The sequence below is a fragment of the Naegleria lovaniensis genome, assembly GCF_003324165.1.
Source record: "Naegleria lovaniensis strain ATCC 30569 chromosome Unknown tig028, whole genome shotgun sequence".
In the NCBI taxonomy this organism is placed as follows: Eukaryota; Heterolobosea; class Eutetramitea; order Acrasida; family Naegleriidae; genus Naegleria; species Naegleria lovaniensis.
This window is the reverse complement of record NW_025407850.1, coordinates 420,534-442,549: the sequence shown is the minus strand read 5'-3', so window position 1 is coordinate 442,549 and position 22,016 is coordinate 420,534. Positions and strand designations below refer to the sequence as shown.

The 22,016-nt window shown below is 35.5% G+C and overlaps 12 protein-coding genes across 12 annotated transcripts; 6 read left to right on the top strand and 6 right to left on the bottom strand.

Annotated features, from left to right (window-relative positions):
- Window positions 1–7: 7 nt before the first annotated feature.
- Window positions 8–1,365, bottom strand: C9374_006747 (uncharacterized protein; the record flags this gene model as incomplete). Its single annotated transcript, XM_044696641.1, has 3 exons — window positions 8–145; window positions 295–597; window positions 808–1,365. 3 exons carry the CDS (start codon window positions 1,363–1,365, stop codon window positions 8–10), a joined length of 999 nt encoding a protein of 332 aa, XP_044546892.1.
- A 209-nt stretch (window positions 1,366–1,574) lies between these two features.
- Window positions 1,575–3,075, bottom strand: C9374_006746 (uncharacterized protein; the record flags this gene model as incomplete). The annotated part of the gene is made up of 4 exons (XM_044696640.1): window positions 1,575–1,651; window positions 1,770–1,982; window positions 2,222–2,344; window positions 2,574–3,075. 4 exons carry the CDS (start codon window positions 3,073–3,075, stop codon window positions 1,575–1,577), a joined length of 915 nt encoding a protein of 304 aa, XP_044546891.1.
- A 228-nt stretch (window positions 3,076–3,303) lies between these two features.
- Window positions 3,304–5,558, top strand: C9374_006745 (uncharacterized protein; the record flags this gene model as incomplete). The annotated part of the gene is made up of 2 exons (XM_044696639.1): window positions 3,304–4,824; window positions 5,046–5,558. 2 exons carry the CDS (start codon window positions 3,304–3,306, stop codon window positions 5,556–5,558), a joined length of 2,034 nt encoding a protein of 677 aa, XP_044546890.1.
- Window positions 5,559–5,754: 196 nt separating this feature from the next.
- On the top strand, window positions 5,755–6,768 carry C9374_006744 (uncharacterized protein; the record flags this gene model as incomplete). Its single annotated transcript, XM_044696638.1, has 1 exon — window positions 5,755–6,768. The coding sequence occupies one exon, from the start codon at window positions 5,755–5,757 to the stop codon at window positions 6,766–6,768; it is 1,014 nt and encodes a 337-aa protein (XP_044546889.1).
- Window positions 6,769–6,834: 66 nt separating this feature from the next.
- C9374_006743 (uncharacterized protein) lies at window positions 6,835–7,821 on the bottom strand (the record flags this gene model as incomplete). Its single annotated transcript, XM_044696637.1, has 1 exon — window positions 6,835–7,821. The coding sequence occupies one exon, from the start codon at window positions 7,819–7,821 to the stop codon at window positions 6,835–6,837; it is 987 nt and encodes a 328-aa protein (XP_044546888.1).
- Window positions 7,822–8,013: 192 nt separating this feature from the next.
- On the top strand, window positions 8,014–9,708 carry C9374_006742 (uncharacterized protein; the record flags this gene model as incomplete). The annotated part of the gene is made up of 1 exon (XM_044696636.1): window positions 8,014–9,708. The coding sequence occupies one exon, from the start codon at window positions 8,014–8,016 to the stop codon at window positions 9,706–9,708; it is 1,695 nt and encodes a 564-aa protein (XP_044546887.1).
- A 44-nt stretch (window positions 9,709–9,752) lies between these two features.
- Window positions 9,753–10,109, top strand: C9374_006741 (uncharacterized protein; the record flags this gene model as incomplete). The annotated part of the gene is made up of 2 exons (XM_044696635.1): window positions 9,753–9,762; window positions 9,829–10,109. The coding sequence occupies 2 exons, from the start codon at window positions 9,753–9,755 to the stop codon at window positions 10,107–10,109; spliced, it is 291 nt and encodes a 96-aa protein (XP_044546886.1).
- Window positions 10,110–10,147: 38 nt separating this feature from the next.
- Window positions 10,148–11,537, top strand: C9374_006740 (uncharacterized protein; the record flags this gene model as incomplete). The annotated part of the gene is made up of 3 exons (XM_044696634.1): window positions 10,416–10,667; window positions 10,714–11,204; window positions 11,273–11,537. The coding sequence occupies 3 exons, from the start codon at window positions 10,416–10,418 to the stop codon at window positions 11,535–11,537; spliced, it is 1,008 nt and encodes a 335-aa protein (XP_044546885.1).
- Window positions 11,538–11,675: 138 nt separating this feature from the next.
- C9374_006739 (uncharacterized protein) lies at window positions 11,676–12,872 on the top strand (the record flags this gene model as incomplete). Its single annotated transcript, XM_044696632.1, has 1 exon — window positions 11,676–12,872. One exon carries the CDS (start codon window positions 11,676–11,678, stop codon window positions 12,870–12,872), a length of 1,197 nt encoding a protein of 398 aa, XP_044546884.1.
- Window positions 12,873–12,906: 34 nt separating this feature from the next.
- Window positions 12,907–14,706, bottom strand: C9374_006738 (uncharacterized protein; the record flags this gene model as incomplete). The annotated part of the gene is made up of 3 exons (XM_044696631.1): window positions 12,907–13,620; window positions 13,673–14,056; window positions 14,119–14,706. The coding sequence occupies 3 exons, from the start codon at window positions 14,704–14,706 to the stop codon at window positions 12,907–12,909; spliced, it is 1,686 nt and encodes a 561-aa protein (XP_044546883.1).
- A 38-nt stretch (window positions 14,707–14,744) lies between these two features.
- Window positions 14,745–16,095, bottom strand: C9374_006737 (uncharacterized protein; the record flags this gene model as incomplete). The annotated part of the gene is made up of 5 exons (XM_044696630.1): window positions 14,745–14,839; window positions 14,913–15,239; window positions 15,302–15,710; window positions 15,844–15,996; window positions 16,057–16,095. The coding sequence occupies 5 exons, from the start codon at window positions 16,093–16,095 to the stop codon at window positions 14,745–14,747; spliced, it is 1,023 nt and encodes a 340-aa protein (XP_044546882.1).
- A 48-nt stretch (window positions 16,096–16,143) lies between these two features.
- Window positions 16,144–22,010, bottom strand: C9374_006736 (uncharacterized protein; the record flags this gene model as incomplete). Its single annotated transcript, XM_044696629.1, has 3 exons — window positions 16,144–19,588; window positions 20,082–20,148; window positions 21,101–22,010. The coding sequence occupies 3 exons, from the start codon at window positions 22,008–22,010 to the stop codon at window positions 16,144–16,146; spliced, it is 4,422 nt and encodes a 1,473-aa protein (XP_044546881.1).
- Between the last annotated feature and the right edge of the window lie 6 nt (window positions 22,011–22,016).

The following is a 22,016-nucleotide window of genomic DNA, read 5'->3' as shown; positions in this document are numbered from 1 at the left end:
TAATCAATTACCAATAAGCACGGCGATTGTTGTTATTGTTTGCGCTTTCTTCAAAGTACAAGAAATCAATCAAGAATAAGGCTCCAAGAAGAATTGCCTTTTCCTTAGTGGTTGCACTTGTTGGGAATTCAATACCAAAATTATCCTAATGATAAATACCAATCATTGAAGTATATCAATCATTCATGAAACAATTCATTGTGTGTGAATGGACCATCATGAATGACACACATAATAATTATCAACACACACATCATTCACAACAACAAGTATCCATTGCATCAAAATACTTACAGCATCAGTAAAAGCTTCTTTCAAGAATCCACTCCACTTTTTCCTAATTTCACCAACACGTTGTCCATTCTTTTCAATATAAAACGTCCAACATTCACAACATGGTGAAACAATATCAAAAATCTTTGCACCACTTGCATCAAATATATTCAATTCACGAGAGAAGAATGAACATCTCAATTCAACTTTACCCAAAGCAGTATTCGTAGCAGTTTCAAATACATTGACTTCATGGAACATCCAACACCATGGTCGATCAAGAGTAATAAATTCTTGTCCATTTCCTTTTAAAGCAATGTGAATCTATGATTGTGTGACATTGTGATTTAAATTCAATATACATCATCATCATCATTTAAATTCAAATCCATGGTGGTGAGTTTTTCAATAAATTCATTTCAAATTCATTTCAAATTCAATAAATTCAATCAATTCAATCAATTCATTTCAATTTCAACATTGTGAAAGAATAAGTGTCACACACACATTTCATTGAAATATTTCACAACCAACCTTGAATGGTCTTCTTGGACCACAATATTGTCGTGCACAACAATCAGATTCTTCCAATGCTACAGCTTCATAACCATTCTCAAAATGAATATCATAACGATTCTCAGTTTCAAATCCAGTCAATAATTCAAAAGGTTCAATTCTTTGTTTGACTTTAACTTTATGATTTGGAGCAAAGATTTGATCAAGTAAGGAACCACTACCACCACCACTTGATGGCATGGTAACCACAACTTGTGATTGAGGTGGAACATAGACACCACCACCTGGTTGTTGTTGTTGCACATAGATAGGTTGTTGTACTCCTCCTGGTTGTTGTTGTTGTACATAAACTACACCTGGTTGTACTCCTCCTGGTTGTTGTTGTTGAATATAGACAGGTTGTTGTACTCCTCCTGGTTGTTGTTGTTGTGGTGGATAGGCCATCATCATCATGGGTTGTTGTTGTTGTTGTTGAACTAGTACTCCTGGTTGTCCTTGTTGTTGTACACCAATAGGTTGTTGAGCATAGACAACTGTTCCTGGTTGTTGTTGGGGTTGTTGTTGTTGATCAGACATTTGAAATAATATCAGACGCGACGACGACGATGATGATGAGGGTACTGTGTGAACAAGGTTATAATTTTTTTGAGTGTTTGTGTTGAAACGTTTTTCAAATTTCATCACAATCAATAACAAGGTGTGGGAGCGACCAGTCTCTAAAAGGAGATTGAGTCATGTGGTTCGAAGCTCAATAGAAGGAGCGAAAGTATGATCATACTCAATCTTTATTGTAATGGCTTGAAAGGGAAGAAATAGGGAGCTACAGTGTTGTACATGTCGACTTCCTTCTTTAAAAAAGTAACTATGAAATATAGAAGTTCAATCATGATGATAATATCACATAAACACATTCCGAATGTAAACACAATGAATGATCATCATCATTAATATTCCAATATCATACCAAATCTAATACTTACTGAAAATAATTCGATCCACTTTTTCATGATGAATTTCCATCCATTGTCGTACCGTATGCATGGCAATAATTGTTGCCTTGTCCAATGGATAACCAAAAATTCCAGTACTAATACCACAAAATGCAACACTCTTAATATGATATTGTTCAACTAATTCAAGACATGTGGTATAGGCACTAATTAATTTTTGAGGATTCTCTCCAACTGGACCCACTGTAGAGAGTGAGTGTGTGAGAGTGTGCGAGTGTGTGAGTGTGTGAGAGAGTAGTAGTATCAATATGAATTCATTATAAATTTCAATACATGGGATCAACGAATACAATGTCAATATTATTATAATAATGATGGAATCAATGATCCAATACAATCATAAAATCAATAATAATAAACAAATCAATAATCATTGTACATCTCCAATTCCTACATAAATCTCGTATCATACACTCACTCACCTGTATGAAGAATATATTTAGCTGGTAATTTAAATCCTGGTGAAATCTTTGTACAACCTGTATCACATCCATGAAGAAGAGCATTGTATTTTCTTAAAATACCACCAGCAGCTCTATGAATAGCTGTTATGACCACCAATGGATCATTTCATGATCAGCAAATGTTGGTGTCATCATGAATCATGTCATGATCAGCAAATGTTGGTGTCATCATGAATCATTCACATGTGTGAAGTCATCAAATATTCCATTCCAACACATGTGTGAAGAAAATGTCATTCCCCAACACAATGTCCATACATCCATATACTATACTCTACCACAATTCATGATAACTACAACAACAACTCACCTCCATCAATACCACCTCCACCTAACAAGGATTCATTTGCAGCATTGACCACAGCATCAATTTCTAATTGAGAAACATCTCCTCTAAAAAAAGAAATCTTCTTATTAATTTCTTCATTGTATTCATAATAACCCTTCTTGATTGCATCATGTTCAGCATTGAATTGAGATAAAATTGGATATTCTTTGACTCGATAGGAAGAAAAGATTTTCTTAATACCTTCAATGGTTGGTTGTTGAAGTTGATTCTTTTCAGCATACGATGGATATAATTCTAATTGATCCAATGTAACATAATCATCACCACACGCATAGAGTGATCTCTTTTCTTGGAGTGTGGCAGGTTCAGTCCATCCCACCAATGAAGGTGAAATTGGAAGAGTGGAAAATAACGATTCAGTAGAATTCAAAGTACTACTACTAGCATTGGAAGATGAGGTTTCTTGAGAATCTTCCATCACCGTGGTTGTTGTTGTTGAGTCTCCATCGTTGTTTGGAAGCATTTTTTTTGAAGAAAACTCTTCTTCAAGAACATTCAAGTAGGATTGCGACAAGACTCAGAACAAGGAACATGAATCCAATGACAACCAGTGTTTGGTTTAAAAATGCTTGTCATACACGGCAGGAAGAGCATGATCATGGCCACTCGTGTTGTACAACATTCGACATCCATTCGGAACCGAATCTATTTGACGACGAAGAACACACATCAATTTATTTACAACCGAACAATGAACAGAGTGGAAATTACATCAAATTATTCTACAAGTCTTCAACATGATTTCACTTCTTTTGAGAATAATTCATCACGAGTACATACATCCTCACCTTCATCATCAAAACTCTCAACCATTCATATTTTATATTTTGCAATGAGATTTCCAGAATTATCAGCAACTGCAAGTTCTGTTCGAATTTATCAATTATTAGAATCATTCAAACAATTACCTTATTATTTAAATCATCCTACACGAGATTTAATTCATGAATTTCATCAAAAAATGAATTTGAAAAAAACAAATGACATTCATTACTGTGAGAATGATTTCAAGAAGGATACAAATGATTCTCAGACTCTTCCTCATACATCACTTCATGTCACTTTTATTTCACCACAATCCATTCATACTATTCAAGCTCAACAATTTTATCATGATTTTAGAGATCAATTTACATCATTTAAATTAAAAACCATTGAAAGCAATGATTTATCAAGTATGGATGAATTTTTAAAAGAATATATTCATTGTCGTACAACACATGATACAACCACTACCATCCCTACTAATCATCATCATCCTATATTAAATATATGTATATTTGATACAATGATTAGTGAAGAGATTTATAGTTTTAGAGCTAGAGAATTATTAGAGCCTCATCATCATACTCTATTTATAACAGATACTCAAGATTTGAGAAGTTTAAGAAATTTTAGAATGGAACAATTAAGGAATGATCATTCCAATCGTATGTCGACATTTCATTCCAATCATCAACAACAATATCATCAACAACAATATCAACAACAACAGCAAGAACCATTTGTGTCCATAAACAAACCCAATGCCACTAATGAATTATTATTAAGAGAATTATCATCGATTTATCGAAGTGATTTATCTTTAATTGTGAGCAGAGATGAATTTAAATATTTATTACATGATTATGGAATTCCAAAACAAAAGATTGCAATGGCTTCATTCTTTTATTCTACACCATCTTCAAGTGGTGGTTGTGGTGATGGTGGTGTTCATACTACTGGTCATGGTAGTATCTTGGGTGGATGTACTAGTACTAGCAGCAGTCATGGTAGTGATAACAATTCTAGAAGTAGTTCTAGTACTAATAGTATCAGTAGTAATTGTGGTGATACTATGAATAGTAATAGTAATACTTGTAGTAATAATACACAACATGATCATAATGACACTAATTGCAATGTTAGTAATGAATTTTATCATGACACTTCTTTTCATTCACGTAAACATTTTATGAGTATTGGAAATGGAAATCATCCACCCAATAAGGATTCTATCAATTATTTAAGATATCATGTATGGCCATTCATTCATTCCAAATTACCAACTACTGAATGTCATATCTATGGAGCCTATTTAGATTCATCGTGTATTCATTCACTCACATCTAAATCATTGAATTTTTATGTGAAAGGTAAAATGATGAATTTAAATGAAATGTTCAAGTATCGAGTGAATTTGGCCATGTTGAGAGCTGGTGCTGGAATTAAGGTAAGTGAATTGCAATTTGATTTGTAATGAATGAATATCAATATATATATATATATGGATATGAATGGTGATATTTATGGATATGAATGGTGATATTTATGGTTATACTTTCAATAATAATAATAATGTTGATTTGATCATGATGAATTCTTCTTTTTAAATGGTTGATATTCTCATCATATTGATTCTAAATTACTCATCATCATATTGATTCTTCAAAGGGTAAAATTGCAGATGGATGGATGTATGGATTACCATGTGTTTCAACACTCATTGGATATGAAGGAATGAATATTGACGAAAATGATGAAATGAACATGTGGAGTGAAAATGTTAATCATGACCATCATGATCATCATCATCATAACAACAAATCATGTCATCATGGTCACATCCACACTCACTGGGGTGGACTCATTGCACATTCTCTCAATGAATTCATTTCCCATGCTCACTCTCTCTATACGAATGAATCTTTATGGAAAAAAGCATCCCAACAAGGCTATTCAATACTCTCACAATTATTTTGTAAAGATACAAATACTCATCAATTATTATTTGATATTAAGAGAGTGTATGAAGACAAGATTTTACTTGGAATGTCCTATTATTCTTCACCTTATAATTATGTACAGCATGTATTGTCATTGAATCAATATCGAACTAGTCATTATATGGCGAAATATATTCATGAAAAGAATAAGAATATTATTGAGAAGAGGAATGATCGTTAGACAATATCTATATATATCTATATATATCTAAAATACTCGAGTATTAAGGAGTAGTACTACTAGTCAGAATGGAGCATTTAATCACTAGTTCTTGGAAACACTTGTGTGACATGCACTTGTTTATAAAACACGTGTTAAGGCTTTGCTTCGAAGATTCTTCAACCAGTTTTCTCTTTAAACAATAAACATAAAAAAAATGCGACGTTTATCCCTACCACCATCACTGCCCGAATCGGAAGCGACAACGCTATCATCATCATCCGGTCCGACCACAGAGGAGAATCCAACCACAACACCCATACCTAATTCCATGATGACATTGGAAAGATCCAATGAGGATCCAATTATATCAGATTATGTTTCCGATGAAGAAACTAATACAAGCAACACTACGAGCATACACCAACAAGTACAAGTAAATGTAAATCATCATCACACGGACCATACAACCACACCTCCTTCTCATATTGATTCCACTAGCAACACGACTACTGATAACAACACTTCCCATGTACAGCAGCAGCCTAATTCCAATCCAAACACATCTCATGATTCAGATTCCATGTGGTCTTGTAATATTTGTTTTGATACAGCCAATGAACCAGTCATTACTCAATGCGGACATTTATATTGTTGGTCATGTCTTTATAGATGGATGCAAAGTCATTCTACTCAAAATTTACAATGTCCTGTTTGTAAAGCAGGTATTCAACAAGATAAAATAATTCCTATTTATGGTAGAGGAAGTAGTAGTAACACGAGAAGTGATTCTAATGAAAATCAGACATTTCAAAATAGTGATGGTGTTCCTTCAAGACCTCGTGCACAATATACAGATTCTAGAACAACACCAAATCCAAATTATAATCCATTTCATAATATGGGAAATATATTTGGAGGAGGTAATTTCTTTGGAATGGGAGGAGGATTGGGATTTGGAAGTCCAATAGGTGGAGGAATTCATGCAAGCAGTGGCACTACTGGATCATCATTCTTATTTGCTGATGCATTTCGATTCTTTCCATTTTTTGATATTCAATACAGTAGTAGTAGTGGTACCACCAGTACTGGAGGTGGTGCTAGTTTGGGAATGGCACAACAACAAGTCGTATTCATCCACCTCCTTCTGAACAAGAAGAATTTCAAGGCTTTATTCGACGATTGGCATTCTTTTTTGGATTTTTATTACTCTTTTACATTATATTTGTAGATTGCGTTTGTGTAGATTTATATCTCGAGAGAATATATGTACACATACAAATGAACCACCATGGTATTATTCATATTTTGTAAAATCCACAGAATTCAATTCTAAAAAATCATCACTTTCACCACAGAATATTCTTACTTGTACATTATCGTTGGTTAACATTCCATGTTCAATCCATGCTATCATGTCACTTGTTGAGAATGGACCATGAATTTCATTGGTATCTTTAACTCGATATTCCCATTTCACTCTTTTTTGAAACGATTCTCTTTTTTTGTCATAAATATCATAAATATTGTAATGGGTAATTAAAATATTTGCAATTTTGATTAATTCATTGTATACTTTTGACGCATCCTCCTCTTCATTCCTAGTACTAGGTGATTTTTTCAATCGTTGTAATGCCTTAGAAATTGTCTCTTTTCGATCTACAAGATGATCTACAATATATTGATGACATTCAGAGAGTGTTAATTCAGGAAGTGTTGTATGTTCTTCCTCTTTTTCATTCGAAAGAACTTGTTTTTTGGATAAGGATGGGTTCATTTCTTCCAAATCATCTGCCCACACATCTGTCTCTTCATTATCATCACTATCCTCTTCATCACTTTCATTTTTTCTAATGACTTTGTTAATTGATCGTTGTTGTAATTTTTTCTTTTTTTTTCGTTGTTCTTCTGCTTTGGTTTGTTTATCTTTAAATATTCCTTCCATTCGTTCTGCTTCTAAATGAAAAGGTTCCATCACTGTATTATTATTTTCTTCATCAATAAAACGTTCTTGATTTAAATTTCCTTCTTCACCTTCTAATCCACTTCCCGTTTCATTGACTTGTCCGAGAATGGATGTGGTATGTTCAAAGCCTTGCAATTGTTTGATCGTTCGGAGAGATTTAGCCTCACGAATGGATTGAAGAGTGTGTTTGGACTCATCAGCATGCTGTGTGGTGTTCTCGACATGATCATGACTTGATGTTGTTGTTACTGATGAGAATTTGACATGTTTGTTGCTGCTGTTTGATGGAGCGGAAGAGTGTTCGAATTTTCGTTTCATTTTTTTTTAATTTTAGAAATTTGAAAATACCACTTCAACGAAACAGAGTATTTGGTTAGTTAGTGTATAGTTAGAAAGCCATTTGTATTTATATTATAACGTATGAAACTAGCACTATCAAGGTTCCATGTGTTGTTGCAATATTGAAGTTGGTTTCAGAGTTGCACTGGTTCGGAACTGTGGCAAAAAAAAATGTCTTCACAACCTTCTTCCGAGTCATCATCATCGGAAAGGAACAAACAACGACATTCTGGATCATTAAAAATTTCAAACACTAAAACTATGGAAATTCTCAACAAAACATTTTCAATTTCAAATATTGATAGAGATTTGAAATATTTTGAATGTAGAGATCCATTTAATACTTTAAATATTATCAAAGGCTATATTATTACTAAACATGGAAAATTTAATGGGTCAATGATCATTGACAATATCAATAATATTGATTTAAATACTCCAAATATAGTTTATAACATTCCCAATTTAAATTACTTGTATCCCAAAAAACAAAAAAAGCAAAAGGGAATGTCCCTCTTACCTGAATCTCATTTCAAATCAATGAAAGGATTGTTCTATTACTGCTTTATGAAGAAATGGAATGGTTCCAATATTGTTTTATACAAGTATAGAAACAATGAGGGTGAATTATTTATTAGTGCTAAAACTAAGGGTGCACCCATTGTTGAAAACAATGAAAAATATTCCATCCAATTTTTTGATTTGACTGTCAAGAGTTTGAAAAAGTTAAACATGTTGTTGTTGTTTGAAGAGAAAAGTACTACTAGTAGCAGTGAACAAGATACGAGGAATGATACTTTGAGTAGACCACCACTAAAGATTAGAAATACAATTCTTTCCTCCATGAAAGATATTTATTTCAAACATTTCATTGAGAATGATCAAATCAATTCCATTTCATGTGAATTATGTGGTTTTGAAGAACCTCATTTAGTCAAGTATGATTTTGATATTGAATTGAAACCACTCTTATTCTTGTATCATGATGGTTCTATTCGACCATGTATTGGATTACATTCAGAAAATTCCATTGAGAAATCAACTACTTTGAATGATCCTACTACTATGAATACAACAACGAATGATCCTACATGTTGTTTGAACAACTCTCACATACCAGATAATAATCTTCCGTATTCTATTATAATGAGCGATCCCTCCAAGGATCAAGTCTCTGGAAGTAATGGTAATCATGCCACTACTACCACTACTACAACTACCACAAGTACTACCACGAGTACTACCACGAGTACTACCACTACCACTACTACAACTCCTCTCATGATCAATCATCTCTATGAATACAACAATCATTACCATCAACTTGTGAATCATATCAAATCACTACAAGAGTACAATCTCAAATTGAATGAGGAATTTAGAGCACAACATCAATTACCTCATCGTTATGAATACAATCATTTCATTACTGAAGGAAATGTCTTGTACTTGTTAAATAAGAATTTACAATGTGTGGATCGAAATTTCATTTACAAGGTCAAACCAAGTGATGTTGAAGATGTTCATTGGGAAACATTTGGTGATAAACATAAAACTCTGGTAGATGCAGCATTGAGTAAGATTGATTTGAGAGGTTTAGAATTGTCAGAAGAGAATTTAAAGAGAGAATTAGATACCATTGGAGATAAGGGTTGGAGTAAATTTGGAAATGCAATTGTGAAATATGTGGAAGAACATCACAAGAGACAAGTTTTGAATACAAAGAAGAGAAAGAACGAGTTCGCGACTACACCATCCCTACCATCAGAGAATCAAGAGACTGCAGAATCTATTGATGAGACTGATTCAGAATCAAATTCCTGCCTTCTGCAAGAACAACAACCCAAGAAACAGAAGATGGAATAAACGCGCCAAAAATTTACTTTTTCCAAACACAATATTTCGTCATCATGTCCACAGGTAAGCATACGAATACATGAACAGTGTTCAAGAATTCGGACCGATCATCATGACTACAATTCATAGATAAACAAGATAATTTGTTAGCAGATTTTACTCCTAGCGCTGCTACCTTGGAACAAACCAAAGAAAAAGTACATGCCAAAACGAATTATAATGCTCTTCCTGTACGAGCCTATCTCGATCAAACTGTGGTTCCAATTTTACTGCAAGGATTAGCCAGTGTGGTAAGAGAACGACCAGAAGATCCAATACAGTACCTTGCCTCCTATCTGTTAAGGCACAACCCTAATAAAAAGGACGAAGGAGACGATGAAGAGCGAGATAATAATGAAAAAACGGACTAAGATCTCTCGCTCAATTTGTAATTCTATGATTTAATAAAATGCTTGAACCTATAGCAGACAACGATTTAAAAGATCGGTTTGAAGCCTCTTGCTTGTTAACTGCAGTGGGTGATGCCATTGGCTATAGAAACGGAGTGTGGGAATTCAATTTTGTTGGTACGTTTTTCATTCCGAAGATTGGGGAAACAAGGCGCATTTGATTTAGGTGAAAATATTCATAAAGAGCTCAAAGAAATGGGTGGGCTCAGCAAAATTGATACAAAAACTTGGAAAGTGTCCGATGACACAATCTTTCATTTAGCCACAATGAAAAGTCTTTGTCAATCATCAGATATTTCAACAGTGGATCAAATTACGGTTGATTCTCCACATTTCATGACTGTCGTCAATAACATTATGACATGCATGGTCACAGAGTATGTCACTTGCTGGAAAGATATGAACGGAAGATCTCCTGGAAAAACATGTCGAGAAAGTATATATTTCATAAAGCAAACGAGGAAACATCCATGGAACACCCTTCCTTACAATGCAAAAGGGGGTGGATGTGGTGGATCCGTAAGTATTTAAACTTTAACTTTCAATCACTTTGAACATTCTAAAGATGAGAGCCATGAGTATAGGTTTACGATTTATGAATCATTTGGATTTGCTAATTGCCATTGCCATAGAGAGTGGAAGATTAACTCATAACCATAGTGTTGGATTCATGGGAGCGTTATTGAGTGCATTATTCACCTCATTTGCTATCAAGAAAATTAATCCAAAACTTTGGGGATACTTGTTCATGAATCAAATTCTTCCAAAATGTAAATATTACTTGAAGGAAATTTCTAAAAGAGATTGGAAAGTCATTAGTGAGGATTTGAAATCATTCGAAGACAAGTTCATAAAGTATTTAAAGGAGAGGGGTATTGCAGAGTTCTCCGAGAATGCTGCTTTGAAAGGAAATTCAAATTCTTCTGAACTTGATAACCATGCCATGCAATTTCCTTCCAAGTATGGAGTCAAAGAAAGAGATGCCTTTTATAAATCCTATTCACATTCTGGATGGGCAGGAAGTTCGGGTGATGATTCAATTATTGTAGCCTATGAGTAAGTGATAGCCTATCTTGGGAATTTGTTGAAAACACAAATTTTCGTTAATTATATTACTGACCTAGTGCTTTACTATCATCCATTGAATTCTCGAAAAAGAACTCTTCATCCATTTACGAACAAGTACTATTGAGAGGCGCTCTTCACGGTGGTGATTCTGATACCACAGGAGCTATTTCAATGAGTTGGTATGGAGCGTTGTATGGCTTCAAGACGGAAGAACAAGCGTTGAAACAATTCAAGCTACATTATGAACATGTTGAGAAAAGAAAAGAATTGTTGCATTACTCGACGTGTCTCTACTCTGTGTCATGTTCAAAGGGTTATTGAGCTCACTTTGACTCTGAATTTTGGTGATGGAACCCCTAAAATTTACCCCGCCTTTTTTTACCGTTTATTTATCGGTTATCCAGTACATAATTTTTTTTCAAAAAAAATAACTTTATCAATTGAAATTCTTCTTTCACAATGACGTTCGGAGGCCATTACACGCCGTATTTCGATCCTTCTTTTGATGCTCACAAGGAATACCGAAAGGAATTTATTCTTAAAAAGTATCGAAGCACATCCAACAAACTACAATCTAGTTCTTACTCGAAATTATTTGATGATCGTTCTTTGCGAGGGGTGAGCGCATGGCTGAAAGAACAAGCAACAGAAACAGAGCGAAAAGAATTCCATGCACTCTTCAAACGGTTAGGAGACCACTATCAACACTTAGAAACACAAAATAATCCGTTTAAAGCAGAGAGCGAAGTCGATCGATATTTCTATGTGGCGAGCAGTTACGGTCATGGTGTTTTGTCAGAAAAAGCAATCAAATGTGTTGCATCCTATTTTAAAAATCATTCCCAAACCTGTCAAGCGGATATGAATGTATTCAAAAATGTAATGTCTGCATTAACTAGCTTTAGAAAACATATTCAACCCATGTCTCATGAGCAAAGCGTGTTTTTAGAGTCAACACCTCATTTACTGGACCAGAAAAAGAGTAAACCAGTGTATGAAGTGGCTGCAGAGAAATGGCAAAACAATAAGACAAGTTCACAGCAAGGAGAACGACCGAAATCAGCACCAGCAATTCAAAACCTCTCATTTCAAAGAAGAAATGTCAAGAATAGCACTTTTAATAATAATTCTCCATTGACATCTAGGCCATCTACATCACATCTGGCGAAAATGCATGACCGCAATTTCAACACAAAAAAGCCTTACGCTTACCTACCAACGCAGGGTACAAACCTTCCCACTTCAAAGACTTATTTTGCAAGACCTAACTCTAAAACACTGTCTCAGTATGTAAAAACTGAACCAGCTTGGAAAGCGACAACCTGTGCGACTGCTAGTGGTGGGGTGGTTGAGCCAGCGTTTACTTCTGTCTTAGATGAAAATAGCTTTCAACCCAGCTCAGCACGGTCCAAGTGTTCATCTCTTGAACAAGAAAAGAAGATCAAAGACTCCAAACAACCCATAACCAAACAAGCACAAAACAAGGAAAGCAAAATAGCAATAGGGAAGACAACGTATGGTTCAACATATCAACCTCAGGTGAATATAAAGTCGAAACCTTTTCATCAGACGACCCACCATTCAAAGCCGTACGGGGATTATGGAACAGTGGATTTCCTGACAGAATATTGCAAAAGATTTGCTTCAAAGCGATAATAAAAGAGAAACCGTTTGAAAATACGTAATTTGTTTATTTGGATCCATACTCTTCCATCCACTTTTTGTATCTGTCTAATTCTGCAGTTCCAACTGAAGAGCTCACGTTCTTCAAGGTCTCTAAGAAGTGGCTCATTGTAATTGGTTGATTTTTGATCTCACCTTGTTTGGAAATTATTTCAGTTTTGCCAAGGTTTTCTATGGCTTTTCTAAGAACCATCATTGCTGCATCTCTGCAAATTAACTTAATATCTGCAGGACTGTACCCTTCTGTCAATTTTGAAAGTTCTTCCACATCCACGTCATCGGCCAATATTAATTTTTCAAGATACAATTTGAAAATTAATCTTCGTCCTTCAAGGTCAGGCAATGGAATGTGAATTCTCTTTTCTAGTCTTCTTCTTAAGGCGTCATCAAGCTCCCAAGGATGGTTTGTAGCACCAAGCACAAGTACCATCTTCTTTTTGGCGTCTTCGGTTGTGTTACTGTCATTATTTACACCATCCATTTGAACCAGCAACTCGGTTTTTACTCGTCTACTTGCTTCGTGCTCTCCTTCCGATCGCTTGCTTCCCAAAGCGTCAATTTCGTCAATAAATATCGTACTTGGGGCATAAAATCTTGCCATTTCAAATAATAACTTAATTAATTTCTCAGATTCACCTCTCCATTTTGAGGTTAAGGCTGAAACTGAAACGCAGAAAAAAGTGGTTTTACATTCAGTGGCAACAGCTTTTGCTAACATGGTCTGTAGATATATAAGCACACCACTCTGTTTTCACTAAACTCTTGGAACTTACCTTTCCTGTTCCGGGTGGGCCAAATAAAAGGATGCCCTTATAGGGCGATCGTATACCATTAAAGAATTCTGGCATCATGATTGGAAGAACAGCTGCCTCTTCCAATAATCCTTTCGCTTGATCCAAACCTGCAATGTCACTCCAATGTGTATTACATTGCTTATCTAAAATTTCTCTTTCAATAATTTCTACAAGGTCTTTATCTGAGGAGCAAGCTGGAGAGAACTTGGGTCTTTCATCTCCAGCAATAGGTACTTGCTCTTCATCAATGGACATGTTATCCTTGTCGTCTACCTTTGATTTTTTTGATGCAACGCTTGGAACCGGTGGCTTTTGTTTGTTATCTTTGGAATACTGATTTCCTAATAACTTTGCGTTTAGTTTCTTATCGACATAATTAACAATCTGCAATTGATGTCACTCATCGGTTTTTCTGAAATACTTACTCTGTTATTAACGGGTTTAGAAGGTACCACTTTCTTTTCCACGTTATTTGACTGCAATCTCTTGGGTTTGCTGACACCTTGTACTGGAGTTGGAGGAAGCCATACATCCGGATCGTAATTATCTTGAGGTGAAATGTTTTGTTGATTGGCACTTGGAGTTTTAGCTCTAGAACCAAATGGACCATCGTCATACACTGGTGGTGGGTTATTGGCAACGGTGTTTACAACAAATGCACAACCTCCGCCCGATGATTTTTCAGTTGGGTCTTCGAAGAATTTAGCGATGGGTTTCATCCGAGAGCTGTTGCCCCCACTTTGGCTATTTCCTTGAGATAACCCATTGCTAAATGTGTTCAGTTCGTTTTGAATGTGTTGTATAATTTGATATTCTTGTTTTAGCCTTTGTTTGAGCTGAGACCATTGAGTTTTGGAATCAATTCCGAGAGGATTGTCGTTCAAATATGAATCAATCTGATCCGATATTCCATCATAGTAAGCGAGAGAGACTGAGTAATTACCAAGAAGGGCATGTTCTCTTGCCAGTTTGACATTGTCTGTAATTCCTTGCAAATGAAGTTTTTGGGACATTTTTTTTTGATTTATTTTGAATGTAAACCAAGGCGGGATTATTGTTTTCCTTCTTGATTCTCATCCTCCATTTTATCACCTTCTTTCTTTTCTTCTTCTTTCTTGGCTAAAGCAGTTAGGAATGATAAAAGACCTTTGGTTAGTAATTTTTGAAACAAAAATAATAAATTGAATTACTTATTGAGAAATGATATGTGTCAACTAACCTCCTCCGCTGAATGGATCTGCCACAGATGGATCTAAACCAAAATCTCTCATCAACCCACTCAATTGACCTGTACTCATTGCACTGCTGAAAACATCCAATGTTTGACGAAATTGAGGACTTCTAATATGGCTTAACAATGATTGTGCGGTTCTGTCATTGTCACCCTCAGGAAGATTGGAAAAGAGCTCATTTCTATTTAAAATTGATGGATGCTTTTTGATGATTTCATTGATGGCATCGGATTGAATGACATGTTCCAGTGCAATGGTTTGCTTTTTTTCACGTTGATGTTCTTGGAAATTTCTCAATAATTCTTGAAGAGAGGCTTTTTTGTTGACACATATTTGTGTGTTGTGTGTTGATAGTGTGTGGTGTTGTGTTACGTACCTTCTTGTGAGCCTTGAGATTGTTGAGATGATGAAGACTGTTGTTGAGATGGAGTTGCAGAGGTTTGTGTCTGTCCACTACTAGGAGCTGTTGCTGGATTAATTCCTTGAATAATTCTTGACAATTGATCCAGTTGAACAGCGTTTTGTTGTGGTTGTGTTGATGTCTCCGAGGGTGTGGTTGTAGATTGTTGAAGAGGTATGTCTTCATCAATCATTCCTCCTTCCATTGGTGGATTTTCTATATATTCATTGATCTTTCTTTCGTATTCATCGTCTTTATCGGTTTTTGGTTCTTGCATCCAATAGAAAAGTTCTCTTCCTGATGTAAATTTCAACAAGTAAACTCTTCCATCAGTTACTTTCTTAATTCTAGAGAAAGTAACATCTCCTTGAAATACAATAGAATCCTTTTAGTATTGATAAATCAAGGTAGATCATGTGCCATAATAATACATCATCAATTTTTGTAAGACACACAAAATGATATTCAAAGAGGAAAGCATTGAATCAACAAACGGGATTGAAAATATTACTACCAACCTCAATTACTTTATCACTTCTATCTCTCCATTGGAAATGTACAAGACCATCTTCGGGATCAACAATCAAGGCTATTTTACCTTTTCTTGGATCAGCTTTCACTGTATTTCCTTCCTTTGTCATTTTACCTGCTCTGAACTCGATCAAAGGACGCTGTTGTAAGAAAGGATTGATAAATTGTATATGATCCGAAGCACTGAAGAGGACACTTACTGGACCTGAAGGTCTATCAAATAAATTAACTGAAGACATTTTTTTTATTTTTCTTAAAATAGTACGATTTTACGATGAAGCCAAAATTTAATACACGGTTTTCATCTTGTCCATGTTCATGAATTGCTTGGTGAAATCTCTCTTTTGAATACGAGCATACAAACACAACCCAATATTCACTGCCAATGATACTAACAATGCAGTTCCCATACAAGTGATAATTAATGCAAATTGCCAATTAAAGAACATGATCGTATTGGAAGGCGAAACATCAGTCACATCCAAGGAGCGCTTAATAACAGATGCCTTTGAAATTTTCTTTCCATTAATCACCATACTGTAACGTTGTGGTCCATGAGGTATGTTATGTCCTTTCACACTCACTGTCAATGCAGTTCGAAGTGGTGGAGATGGAATTAAAATTTTCTCAACATTATTCACTCGATCAGGTTGGTTATTATTCGCAAAATGATTACCATAAAAAGTTTGAATATCACCATTATCGAGTTCATACTCTAACTTTAAATCCAAATCATTGACAAGAGCCAGTGATGCCATTGGTGATGCTGGATAATCAGTCCATACCAATGTAATACTCAAATCTGTCGAGTTATCAACCACAATGAAATTATAGGAATGAACGAGATCGGTGGTAATTTCTTGACGATCGACAACAAATAAATCCATAGTGGTGCTAGTACTTGTAGTAGTAGCCTGTCCAACACCACTCTCTGGAGCTAATTTCAAAGTATTTGATAAATTAATCAAACCAAAGCCTTCAAAGATGGTTCGATGTTTAGGATTGAAATGATCAAAATAATCCTTGGCTCGGGCGAGGCCTTTCATTCCACGTGCACTCGAAATCAATATAGCCTTAATCAATGCTGCACTTGGGTTGGTATATTCGGATTTGGCCAATTCCTGAGCATTGGATGGTCTCTTACCACTTGGATAGAATCCATCAGTGAAATATTGCCGCACAATCGTAGCAGCAGCAGCAACGAGTGGTGTCGACATGGATGTTCCCGCCATTTCCTTCAAATTGAATTTCACGTCATTGCTATTCTCGAGAGAACATTTTCCTTTAGCATCTCCAAAATGAGATTGTGTAGAAATGACAAAATAGCCTGGACTCACAACATCAGGCTTAATACGACCATCCAATGCTGGACCGAGTGAAGAAAAGTCTGCCAAATTCTCCGAGTCAAAGAGTGATCGCATTTCAGGTAAATGTAAATTCTTGAGCGCACATTTTTGGCTACATGCAAAAGCAACATTGAAATTGGCTTTCTTTTTCATGAGTGAAATCTTGTACTTTTTAGGGAATTGACACTTTTCACCACCCATGAAGGTCTCACATGCTTCTTCAGAAGTCAACTTCTCAATCTTTCGGCATGCATCGAAATGACACCATGAAGCTGAGAAGGTATTAAATTCAACGACTTGGTTGTTTACGACACTCTTGTTGCTACCACTCTTCTTTTTACCACTAGCTTCACAGGTACATGAAAATTTTTTAGAGAATTTCTTTCGTAAAAAAAGAGCGCGTTCCGTATAATTTCTAAGTTGTAAGGCTTCTTGCCACGATTCGAGTACATTGGTAGAGGCTCCAACAATGAGAGAATTTTTGGCTTGTTTCGTGGGTCCAGTGAGTGTCATGTAGCCCTTGTGTCCAGAATTACCAGCACTCCATACCACTAGGAAATCATCATGATCGTATTGGAATTTATCAATTTCTGCAGTGCTCTGAGTGTAACCATATCCGATAGCACCACCTAAGGAATTGGATGAAATTCGAGCACCCAAAGCATATTGAGGTTCAAACATACCACTATACAAATCAATGGGAGTGACTAACTTGTTTCCTCCTGGACATTTTGAATCTGGATACATGTAACATGGACATGCATCGAACGAGTCACATGAACATCCACCATCCAAATCACAACCAACATCAAAAAAGACAAGTTTAGCATCGTGTGCGAGACCATTGTGTCTACAAATGTTACTTTTAGGATAGAGACATTGACCAGTGAGAATACCTGAAGTGTGCGAACCATGACCATGGCCACCATCTTTGGAGTCCATAAAGGCGACATAGGCTTTGATTTTACGATGTTCTTTTCCAGTTATGGATCCACCAGTATTTGTTGTTGTTCCAGTAGTACTGGTAGTAGTCGTTGATTTTTGTAATTTTTGAATCAAGACATCCAAGTCATTGACAATCTGAGAGTGGTGTTGTCCATTTCTTTTGGATTCTTTGAGAAGAGCATTTGAGGAGAGAATGACTGGAACCTTGACCTGAGGATCATAAAAGAAACAATGATCCACATCGAGACCAGAGTCTGAGATGGCCACTGTTTGATTCTTTCCAGTCAATCCAACAGCATGAAAAGGTCCATCAGCCACTTGATCCGCCGAGTTGAGAGTGGTACCAGTAACAAGTGCTCTCTTTCCACCTTGAATCAATAAGCGAGCATGATAATTCTCTGGCATGAATCCATCACGTTCCATATCAAATCTTTCAATCCAATTCACCGCTGGATGATGAGATAATACATCAATCAAAGTATTCAATTCTGAACGAGAACATAATTGTACACTCAACATGATTTTACGATTTGAAATTAATCTTACAAATCGAACATTCATGTGATGTTGTCTTTCACAGACTTGTCGAATTTGTTGAGCAATCTCACGAGTATCTTGATTCGTCAAATATGGATATGGAACCAATGATGAGGCAATATGAATCAATGAACCACCACCAATGCTACCACCAATAACACCACCACCATTACCACCAACATGTCCCTTCCCATTCTGACATGGCACTCGAATGATTCGTTCATTTTCCATATCATGTTTCAAAGTTGGATTAATTTTCATGGATGGAGAGAGTGGAATGACCTTTGAAATGATCATGGATACACCTTTGGAGAATGATTGTTGTTGAGATTGTGCAATCAATTGATTCAATTGAGAAGGTGTAACATAAATTAAATAACTATGATCTGGAATGTATTGAAGTAATTGAATGGATGTGGACTTTTCAAATTCTTGTTTCATCTTTTCAGTGAGCTTGACCGATTCTTTAAATTTGAGAATAAATTGTTGTGGAATTTCATTCACTATGGGAAGAGGAGTGGGTTGTTGTTGTTGTTGTTGAATATGATCAGATTCTTCTTTGAAAGTCGAAGTAGTGGTGGTTGGGAGAGAAGAAGAACCATCATTCGTACTGCTCATTGTTGAACTCTTCCGATGATGGTTGTTGGAGAGAGTTAATTGATCATTGTTGTAATACTTGTTGTGAACAGAAAGTACTTTTTCAATAGTATGCTTGGAATTGGCAGAATCCGTAAAAGCAAAATCAGAGAGAATGTCATGACTCAAATCAATGAAATCATCATCAATGTTATGAACAAGATGAATATTATTATTGGAATCAGTGTTTCGAGTTGAACGGGAAAGAATTCTGTCTAATGATGAATGGGTCGATGTGTACTTGTTGAAAAGATGACTAGCATCGCTACTAGGAATGTCATGATGAGAACGATTCTAGTCATCGGAAAGGTGGGTCGGCCATTCCCCTTTCTTTGATGTTGTTGGATGCTCAATGTCATCAATGAGCGATAAAAATTTGCGAAATATTACTGAAATATCAAGATAGGAAAAGAAAATGGGAAATGCTGGAACAAAATCCGCAATGCAACACTGTAAGCAAGGGCTTTATGGTGCTGTCAGAGTTCCCTCTGTGCTCGGTCAAAATTGATTTTTTTTTTAAAAGATAATGGTAATCGATGGTTTCGACAACTGACACCAATTATAATTTTTTTTTCAATTTTTGAAGACGAAAGAAATAAAAATTGGAGCTCCCATGCCGGGAATCGAACCCGGACCTCCTGGGTGAAAGCCAGGTATCCTAACCATTGGACTACACGGGACTTTACATCAAGTAATCGACATTACTAATTTCAATGAAATACAAGGAATTTCAGTGGAACGTGATTGGATATAACACCAACCTTCGTGTTATTGCTTTCAAAAATGTTGAGCAAAGTGGTTCTCCATGACTTTTGTGATGACACCACTCTGTACGATATGTTGAAACAACAAATGCGATCAAACAAAGAATTCAAGCTAATTCTCCATCAAACATTACCATCCGAGAACAACATCGCTCTCAATTTTCTGAAACCATTCGACGTCAAATATTCTCGCCAATTTAATTGTATAATTGTGAGTGATGAACACGGACTGAATTTCATTGATTCCCGAACCTATAAATTGAGAATGCAAATAGAAATTGGAGATGCTGCCCATTTGTGTGTTGAATATGCTGAAGGCTGTGATGATCAACTAGTAATTACAACTGTATCATTTTGTTCGGAATTTAGAAAATACGACCTAAAGACTTTATTATTTTCATGTACTCACCAATACTTGATCAGTGGATGTATTTGGAAAATTTCAAGGACTTTTGTGACTCAAGGAATGACATTTTCAAAAACTTCTGCTCAATCAGGCTTTCTTTTTGTTGCATCTCATTATGACATTCATGTCTTCAATTCCATTACAGGAGCTCACATTCTACAAATCTCAAACCAGTACTTGATGCAATGAAAAACAATTATCAACAAAGTTCTTGTAGTGGACTACATTTCGCAAATGGGTATTTATGGATGAGCAATGAGAATGTTGATATTTGCACCATTTATCAATTTTCATGGAATGACGCAGAAAACATAACGTTGAAACTACTGAAAAGCAACAAATTCAAGTGCAGAGGAGCTAACGCAAATGGAATTGTTGATGTCCAAGACAAGTATTTAATTCTTACAGACTCTAAAGGAAGAGTATTAATGTTTCGAAAGCATGAATTTAAATTCTTAAAAAAGTTTGAAACGACTGGAAGTCAATCGTTAGGTGTAGCTCTGAAAGGTTTATGTTGGAATAATGATACTAGAGAACTTTATGTTTGTAATTTTGACGACAATAAAGTACATGTATTTCGTTGATAGTACCGGCAGCTGCTGTCAATTACCAAACTCATTTCTAATGACTTGTGGGTGATCAATTGAAATTTTATCCTTCACAATTTTCAAGGTGGTGTTTGAATTTTTCTTCCACCGCTGTATAACATTCAATAAACAGGACTCTATGATTTCTTGTTCACAATTTTGTTGAGCTAGCTCTAAAAAGTTCACAAAAAGAACTGCCTTGTAGTTATTTAGGGCTGAAACCGATTCCTCCAGAGGTAGCAATGCCTCAATTACCTCGCTTCCGATTTTCTTTTCTAATTCAATTACCTGAGACAACGCCTTGGCTTTGGTAGCTGATTTTAGTTTGTGTTTTGGAGTAAAATCAACAATCGATCCATAAAAATCTGCAGAGAATAAGGAAACAAATTTGTTCACAACTTTTTGGTAGATTGTAATCAATTTTTGAGAGTCATGATACTCGCTCATTGCTACCAATGCCCTAACAATTGTGATAAAACACTTGAGTATCCGATCTCCGTGACCCTTGTTCTTATTATTAAAATAGAGAAAATTATTTAAATGATCCACCAGTTGTAACGAATTTCTTTCCAAACTATTGCTATTGGATGGAAATTCTACGTCTTGCAAGAGAATGTATTGCCCTTTTTTGGACGAGAAAATGGATTTCATCTTATCAAATTTAATACTCAACACTAGTTTTTGTAATTTAATTTTGAATAACTTTTCATCACTATTGGATGATGAACGTAAGCTTCCCGAAATCTTTTTGTCCAAAACACTCAATCGCTCGTAATGAAATTTCCATAATTTATCGTCTGAAGAAGGTGCGTTCAATTCATCATAAATACTCTTTGATACCAACATGAACGATTTTAAATTTGATAAATTCAGATAGCAACCAATGTTGAAGGCTTCGGAAACAAGCCAGTGCGATCTCGACTCTGTGCTCATTTTTTT